This window comes from Malurus melanocephalus, unplaced genomic scaffold, assembly GCF_030028575.1.
Source record: "Malurus melanocephalus ecotype Western Australia unplaced genomic scaffold, MMel_1.1 scaffold_838, whole genome shotgun sequence".
NCBI classification, from domain to species: Eukaryota; Metazoa; Chordata; class Aves; order Passeriformes; family Maluridae; genus Malurus; species Malurus melanocephalus.
The window spans coordinates 181,921-190,757 of NW_026624070.1; the positions used below are offsets into that span (position 1 = coordinate 181,921).

Sequence of the window (8,837 nt, forward strand, 5' to 3'; positions counted from 1 at the left end):
GAAAGGAGAGGGAGAGGAGAGGGAGAGGAGAGGAGAAAGGAAGCCAAAGAAAATCACTCGCCGCCTGAGGAAATCCACCAATCCCGGGCACATCCTGACTCCTGGAAGCGCCTTTAGAGCAGGACACTCGTAGCTTTGTCCGGAGGCGACTGTGGGACAGGACCCGGTCCCTGACGGCCCGGCGGGGCGGGATTGGGACGACTGGGACCAGGACCGCGATTGGAACCGGATCGCGATCGGGATGAGCATCGGGGCCGGGATGGAATGGGATTGGAGATAGGGATGGGGATCGGGACCGCGATAAGGGACCGGGCTCTGTCTCAGCCCCCGCCCTCAGCCCGGCCCGCTCCTCCCCTCAGCGGGCTCTGCCCCCTGCCAAGATGGCGGCGGCGGCCTCAGGCGGTGGCGGGGCCGGTTCGCTCCCGCTGCTGCCGCTGCTCCTTCTCCTCCGGCTGCTCCCGGCCGCTCCCGCCGGSATGCTGCAGCCCCGGGACACGCCGTCCCGCGAACGCAGGGAGCTCGGCGGCCTCTGGAGCTTCCGCGCCGATCTGTCTCCGGGCAGGGACGCGGGCTTCGCGCAGCGCTGGTACCGGCGGCCGCTCCGGCAGGTAGCGGGGAGCGGGGCGGGCGCTGCCATCGCCGGGCGCGGGGTGCGCTCCGGGCCGGGCTCGGTCCCGCTGCCCGGGCACCGCTGCTTGCTTTCTTCCTCTCTCCTTCCTTCCCTTCCTCTTTCCCTGCCTCCTTCCCCACCGGGCTGCCCTTTACCCCACTGTGGTGCCCGGGTTGTTCTTGAGGCAGTTCCTAATTAGCAGCTTCTAATGATCCCATTGATGATCCCCCGGTGGTCGCGGTGCCGCTCCGAAGGCAGGCTCTGTTTGAATGAACTCCGTTCTCGGTCCTGCAGGAGCTTTGCATACAGCGCCGAGCTTCCAGCAGCACAGAATCAGCAAAAACGCGCCTGGAAAAGGCGCTGGGAGTTATTTATTCCAAAGTTTCAGAGCGCTGGTAGACGAGTTTTTGGTGTGACTGAGGTTTGCTTGGAAATTACTACATTACCTGGCAGAAAAGAGTTATTCATTCTATGCATAAAATGGATAAGTCGTTCATTATTTCTATTTTTAACGTTCTGAGYGATTTTGTTGCCGATTTGTGCAAGGAGAGAAGAGCTGGGAATTTATCAAGGACATTGTGCTGCTGGAAGTTTTGCCAGGGAGAGGAATCCTGAAATACTCCCCACCAAAGGGAGACTTAARTGAGTGCATTCTCTGCTTTAGACCTCACAGAATCTCCTTGAAGGACACACAGGTTCTGGCCAGCTCATGGAAGGGTTTTCCTGCATCAGACACTGGAAAATTCTCTTCCTTATCCAAGGGTTTTCTCACTAGGATTTTCTGATCTCTCTGCAGTGTCAGTGCTGAGTCAGCCACGCACATGGTATCCAGAACTTCCTCATTCTGTTTCCTGAGGCTTTCTCGGGAAAAAGGGAAGCTGCAGAACCCCTTTGTGCAACACCCTGAGTGCAGAAAGCGCTGAAAATGAACGGCTCTGCTTGGGAAAAGCACTTGGGTACCTCAATATTCAATGTATTGTGGCTCTGCTTCCCTCTAATCCTTATATTGGAATAAGAGACTGAATGGATTTTGTTGTAATCCCAAGGAATCTCTGCTGCTTTTGAGCAGTGAGAAAGGCTGAACTCATCCCAAACAGTCTCCACGGGGAGAAAAACATCCCAAAATACCCATTACTGGCCCAAAATATCAATTACTGCCCAAAATATCCATAACTTTCATTACCCTTTTACTACAGCTCTCAGCAAACAGCACCACAACCCCCTCTCTGGAGCTGTGCAGGAGGAAATTCCCAGCTTTGGGAAGCCCCAAGCTGAAACAACAACCTGGGCTGGGTTTTTTTTCCCCCTCACTTMTCTGATTCCATGGTGGCAGAGCCATTAGTAAAAGCGTTTCGTTGCACAGCAGGAGGGGAAAAGAAAGGAGCAGCTGCTTCCTGTAGGAAAACTCAGGTTCCTATGTATGGCACTAATTTTATAGGAGCTGTGAGAGATCTCACCGGTTTTTAAACAGCTTTTCCCRAGTATTTCCCCGTGGCAAAGGCTGTCAGTGGAAGGGGACACCTCCAGCAGCCAAGACAGTAAAAAGYCACTTTTTAAATGCTCTGTTTCTTCCCTTTCCATGGAATTCCTGCCAGACCGGCCCCGTGATTGACATGCCWGTGCCTGCCAGCTTCAACGACATCACGCAGGACCCCAGCCTGGAGAATTACATCGGCTGGGTGTGGTACGACAAGGAGGTGCTGCTCCCCCTGCGCTGGCTGCAGGGCGATCCCGCCCCCAGGGTGGTGCTGCGCTTCGGCAGCGCCCATTACTACTCCATCGTGGTAAGAGCCTGGGGATTTTGTCCCTGAGCTCCCAAAATTAGGCTGGACTAAAGCCATTTTTATGGTTTGACCAGCAAACGCATCCCTGCATCGATTTTGCATCCCTTTGCTGTTTAATTAACCCGTTTTCCCCCAGCAAAGAAAATAATTCTCAAGGAAAATTATCCCCCAAGCAAGGAAATCATTCTCAAGGAAAATCATCCCCCAGCAAGGAAATCATTCTCAGCAAGAATGATTTCCAGTTTCTCCTCTCTGATCCTGCAGTTTTGAGATTAGTAACTAAAGRTTTCCTGATTAATGGATCTGCCTCTAACTGTGTCTCTCAGTGACACTTGTCTGTGACCCCAGACCTAACTCCCAGCAAAGGAAGAACCCTCAAAGATTAAGATTAATCCCTGAAAGGTTAATATTGATCCCTCAAAGATCCCTGAAAGATTAAGATTGATCCCTCAAAGATTCCTCAAAGATCAAGACTGATCCCTCAAAGATCAAGACTGATCCCTCAAAGATCAAAAATCCTTCAAAGATCAAGAGCCCAAGTGTCCTTGTAACTGGGCTTCCCTTCCCCACGCTCTGCTCGCCCCAAAATCCCAATAACCCATTTTTTKGGGGTCTTTTCTCGCAGTGGGTGAACGGGGTGCAGGTGGTGGAGCACGAAGGGGGGCACCTGCCCTTCGAGGCTGACATCAGCAGTGTGGTGCAGAGCAGCCCGGGAGCCCTGTGCCGCATCACCGTCGCCCTCAACAACACCCTGACCCCCCACACGCTGCCCCCGGGCTCCATCCAGTACATGACTGACAAAACAAGGTGAGTTCTGGAGGCTGTTKTACTGCTGGCCTGATCCCAGGGGTRGRAGAGTGGGAATTTATCCAGCTGCTGGTTCATAAACCCCTCCACGGGGTTGTCTTTGTGCCAAAATTCATCGGTGGAGCGGCGAGGAGTTAAAGCTTTGGTGTTTTGAGGAATCAGCACTGAGTTTTGTACTATTTTRCACTCTGTTTTGGGCACTGGGAGCTCAGATTGGGTGATTTGTCAAATTAAATCAATGGCAGGTTTGAGAAGCTTGGCTTCAGYTGGAAACTGCAAGTACCAGCCCTCCTGAAGGATGAAACTCTGTGGGCATCAGATGTTTGTTGTTTGCAGAATCCTTCAGTGTAGCAGCTGAAAGACAGATCCAGCCTGTAGCAAAGACTATTTCACAGGATTATTTTGCCCTGTCAGCATCCACATTCTGCCTCCAGTTCTTGTGTGGTGAAGTGTAACGTAGCCATTTCTCCTGTCTTGCTCACTCAGGTACCCCAAGAACTACTTTGTGCAGAACATCAAGTTTGATTTCTTTAATTATGCCGGGATCCACCGCCCCGTTGTGCTTTACACCACCCCTGCTGCCTACATAGATGACATCACTGTGACAACYACGTCATCAGAGAGCATTGGTAGGTCTAGAATGATCACAGCAGCCTCCAAATGGAGGCCAGCAAGGAAAATATTCTAAAAAAAWCTGATTGATTTTATTTCTTAGTGGCTTTTTCTTGAGTGTGATGCTGTCTCTGATTATTTTTTGTTTCCCCTGAACCAGCCATGGTGCAGTATCAGGTGTCAGTGGTCGGCAGCACAGCCTATTCCTTGTCGCTGAGTTTACGTGACCAGGAGGGGAAAGAGGTTGCCACAGGTGATGGCCCGGTGGGAGAGCTCAAAGTCCTCAACCCAAACCTCTGGTGGCCCTATCTGATGCACGAGAACCCTGGATACCTGTACTCCTTGGAGGTAAAGGGGCATTTCCTGTTCTGACTCTTTAATAGGGTTAAAGCACTGCCATGTGGCCCATCCTCTGTTTCCTCCTCTCCTGGGTCCTGTGCATGTGAGCAGAGTGGCACTGCTAATTAGGCACTAATTAAATGAAGCCTGGCAGCTTTCTGGGTGCTGAACTGAAGGGTCTGGCACATTCCTGGGTGCCTGTGCATGCTCTGTACCCTCCACACTGAGGGTCCAACCTGTCCCCTCCGAGGAGATGATGAGTTCAGCAGTTCAAGCCTGGCAGTTCTGTGAGAGTTAAGGATCAGMTGTAGAAATGAGGGAGGATGAGCTGCTCTGAGTTTCCAGGGGCTCAGGTTCACACCTGGGAGCAGGTGATGTGTGTCAGTCACTGCCTGGCATCAACCAGGGCATGGAAATGGTCTGGCCTAGGGGGATGTCATGGGGAAAAGACACTGAAGTTCTTGSGATGAGCAAATGCCAAAAGGGTCATCCAGGGGCTCATTCTTCATCCTTCAGCTTCCACAGCCTGGATTTTTTTTTCCTGTTCAGTCAGCCCTGGTTCCCCCTGAGCAGGGAGGAACAGGCTGTGTGCCAAGGCAGGGCTGGGAAGGGGCTGGGGGGCCAAAAGAACCCTCACAGACAGGGGAGGGAACGCTGGGCATCCTGGTGAGGATCCCTTCCTTTCCTCCTTGGGCACAGGTGAAGATGCAGGCGCAGGTGGCCGGGGCGCTGCTGGAGGACATTTACACACTGCCCGTGGGCATCCGCACCGTCCACGTCACCAGCACCCAGTTCCTCATCAACGGGAGGCCCTTCTACTTCCACGGGGTCAACAAGCACGAGGATGCAGATGTGAGTGTGGCACCCATGGCAGGGACACCCAGTGGCATCTCAGCTCACACGGCTGAGGTGTCACCTGGGCTCCCCTCTCCTCTCCAAGGGGCTGTTTCCTCACGCTCTCCTCCCAGGCTAAGCACTAAGGGGACGCCATGCCCGGTCCTGCCATGGTCCTGATATACCTCAGGGCACATGGATGTGCTGGTGGAGGCACTGAAACATCTCCCAGCCACTGATGGTGACAGTCAGTCCTGATGGGAGGGTGGGSAGGCCCTGGCACAGATTGCCCAGAGAAGCTGTGGCTGCCTCATCCCTGGCTCATCCAAARCCAGGATGGACRGGGCTTGGAGCAGCCTGGGCTARTGGAAGGTGTCCCTGCCCATRGGGGGTGGAACRAGATGAGCTTTAAGGTCCCTTCCAACCCAAACCCCTGAGTGTGACAGTGGCTCCCAGGTTCCCCACCCGAGGCAGTGCCAGTCACAGGGCAGCTYCRGGGCYGGGGATGGATCAAGCAGGGAAGTTGTGCCTCACAAGGAATGATTTCTCTCCCCTCCAGATCCGTGGCAAAGGCCTGGACTGGCCCCTGATTGTGAAGGACTTCAACCTGCTGCGCTGGCTGGGGGCCAACTCGTTCCGCACCAGCCACTACCCCTACGCYGAGGAGATCATGGACCTGTGCGACGCCTACGGCATCGTGGTCATCGACGAGAGCCCGGGGGTGGGCATCAAACTGCCGTAAGAGCTGCCCAGCACACCCTGCCCCTGGCTCCTCTGCTCCTCTCTGAGCTCTTTCCAAGTGTCCCATTACCCTTTTGACACTTTTGTCCTCACTGTCCCACCCGTTGTCCCGGTAACGAGAATACTTTGCTCTGTTTGGAAATCTCCTGTTGCGCCACCATTTCCTGGTGATGTTGGGCAATCAGAGGGCTTTTTGCCACATTTTGCCACATGGCTCAGTCAACCAGCCCAAACCACAGCCCTGAACTGTGCAGCAAACTTTGGGGAAATAGGGCAGAACTCAGCATCAAGGCTCTGCTGTGCTCATAGAGGCTGAGTTTCCCGAGGGAAAGGCAGAGGGGATGGATTTGACACCCTCACCAGGTCTCACCTCCTTCTGTCTTCCAGGGAGAGCTTTGGCAACAAGTCCCTGCAGCATCACCTGGCTGTGATGGAGGAGTTGATCCGCAGGGATAAGAACAGGCCCTCGGTGGTGATGTGGTCAGTGGCCAACGAGCCGGCGTCCGAGCTGCCCCCAGCAGCTCACTACTTCAAGTAAGCGAATCTGCTCATTATCTCTCAGCAGTTGGTGCCTCTTCTTCCTTTGGGATGGCACAGAGGAGTAGTAAAAGGAGGGGCAGGCATTTTTTGGGAACCCTGGAAGTGCACCTGCAGATGCAAACTGAAATGTAACTGCTGCATGTGTCGAACTGATGCTCACAACTGCCCAACTGTCTCCAACCTGTTGGTTTTGAACCACTAAGGCTGCACAAAATTACCAGGAATCCGTTTGGTTTGAGCATCTCTTCTTGAACAAAGTCAAATCAGAGCTGGTGGGAACAGGTTATTCCTTGTTACCACTGGCAGATGAGTGTTAAATTCCTTGAGAATTACAGCAAAGCTGTAGAATAATTGGTCTTTAATTCTGAAGATGTGGTTCTGCAGTCAGTGCTGGTTTTTTGTTCTGTGGGACATTGTGACTCATTGGGAAGTGGCTCTTCAAAGCCACTGCTTGGAGTCCCTGCAGACCCCTTGGTTTTATTTTGAAGGGGATTTAAGCTTTGGATAGCCCAGAGGCAGCTGAATAAAGGGGCAGCACACTGAACCTGGTAGCTGGAGGGTTGACTTCTCCCAATGTTCCAAAAGTTTGACTTTTCCAAATGTTCCACCGCCTCCTGCGTTGTCAAGGCAGCAGCAGAGCTTGACTCTCCCCTTCTGTCCCATCTCCCTCACTCTGTTCCTCAAAATCATCCAGCCTCTGCCTGCTGTGGCCCAGGGCCTCAGGAACACACCCCATGAGTTGTTCAGAAACTTCCCATTATCCTTTTTTCACAGTTTTGTCCTCAAACTCAACTGTCCCTTCAACTTCTAAGCTGCTGGCACCACCAAATGTGCCTGTGCTTGGGTGAGCTCCCACTCTGCTGTTTTTCAGGTGGCATAGCAGATATTCTCTTTATTTAATTAAAAATCCTGTCTGCTGAATCCAAAGCAGCTCAGCCTGGGGGGTGGAAGGCCAGAGAGCCTGGGGAGAGGGAGCTGTGCTTCTTGGTGCTGGTGTTGAACTCTTGCTTTACTGTTTGCAAACAGGACAGTGATAGCTCACACTAAAGCTCTTGACCCCTCCAGACCCGTCACCTTTGTGACAGATGCTAATTACGCTCTTGATCACGGTGTAAGTTCGCTTTATTTTCTAGCTTTTTCTTTTTTTTTTAGAATTCATACATTAAATTTCCTCCTCTTGTCACTTTACAGCCCTTTCCCCCTAAATTCACTGGGGKTATTTAACAAGGGGAAGGCAGAAGAAAAGTTATGATTTTGCTTCTACTAAAAAGTATCTTTTCCTGCAGTTGTAGTCCAGCTGAAAAAAAAAGAAGTATCTGTAAGGGAGAACAATTCTTTGTGTGCAGGATTATTCCCCTGGATTCCATTAATATTGTCATGCTTTGCTGTGCCATCGACTGTGTTTACTAATGCTCAGGATTTTCACTTGCAATTAAGCTGAAGCTTAAACCTCTTTAAAATGCTCACAACCCTTGTGGAAGTCTAAAGGAAGGAAGCTTTGCTTTAATTCCTGCTTTGAACTGCTCTAGATCTTCTTTGGCAGATGTCTGTTTGTGTTGAATAATCTAAAAGCTCCTCCAGCTCCGTAATGAAAACCCTAGAGCTGTATAAATAACAAAGAAAAAAACAAAAAAAAACCCCAAAAGACACTTTTCCTTGGATTTCTGGGTCTTTCCAAGGACTTTTAACACCTGTATTTGTTTCCAGGGTAGTTCCTTGGCACAGTAATCACTCCTAGCAGGTGAGTTGGTGCTGCCACATTCCTGCTCCAGGTTATACTTTGGATTTCTTCTTAACTGTTGTAGAATTAGCAGGAGTGGCTGCAACTCTGAGGTTTTTCCTCCCCACCCCAGGAAAAAATTTCCCTGATGGCCTTAAATTTGAAAGAGCCCAGCAGGAATCTGCTTTTGGATCTCCCGTTCCCACTCTGCCCAAACCAACACAAAGAACAGATCTCTCAATACACTGATGTGATATTAGAACTTTTTTTTTCTTTTTATTACAAAACATGTTAAGAGAACATTGAACAAGTTACATACAACATCACTTTATCTTGAGGGGGCTTTGTGCCCTTTTATCACACTGTCCATGTGGTAGAAATGGCAAATAACTTGCAGAATGCTTTTAGTCTTAGTATTGCACCATTGATGCACAAAATTTAGTTGCTAGTCAAAATATTTGACCACTCACTTGATAATCACATTCCAATACTCAAAAAAAAAAAAAAGTACATCTAAATGTACCAGCAAGCCAGAGACATCTTGGAAACAAAAAAAAAACCTTCTAACAAACCTGAGAATGAAACGTGTTGATCTTGTCTAACTCTTTGCTGTGACTTCCTAAGTCTGGAAGAAAAATGCCAAATTAATGCTGTTAACTTACTAAATTTATCCTGTTTTTTTCTGGGAAGGATATGATATTTGGAGGGCCTGAGTGATGGGTGAACCACTTCATTCTATGTGTAATAAACCTGGATTCTATTAAATGAACCCAAAGGAGGAGTTGGGTTTACAAGAGAAGGTTGAAGTCTGTGAGGAAACAGTGTCACCTTGTTTTTTACAGGCTCCCTA

The 8,837-nt window shown here is 50.5% G+C and overlaps 1 protein-coding gene across 1 annotated transcript; it reads left to right on the top strand.

Moving 5' to 3' along the window:
* Window positions 1-352: 352 nt before the first annotated feature.
* GUSB (glucuronidase beta) lies at window positions 353-7,534 on the top strand. Its single transcript, XM_057385530.1, has 9 exons — window positions 353-608; window positions 2,206-2,394; window positions 3,020-3,201; window positions 3,688-3,830; window positions 3,974-4,161; window positions 4,852-5,004; window positions 5,546-5,724; window positions 6,115-6,261; window positions 7,294-7,534. The coding sequence occupies exons 1-9, from the start codon at window positions 381-383 to the stop codon at window positions 7,517-7,519; spliced, it is 1,635 nt and encodes a 544-aa protein (XP_057241513.1). The 5' UTR covers window positions 353-380; the 3' UTR covers window positions 7,520-7,534.
* The last annotated feature ends 1,303 nt before the right edge of the window (window positions 7,535-8,837 follow it).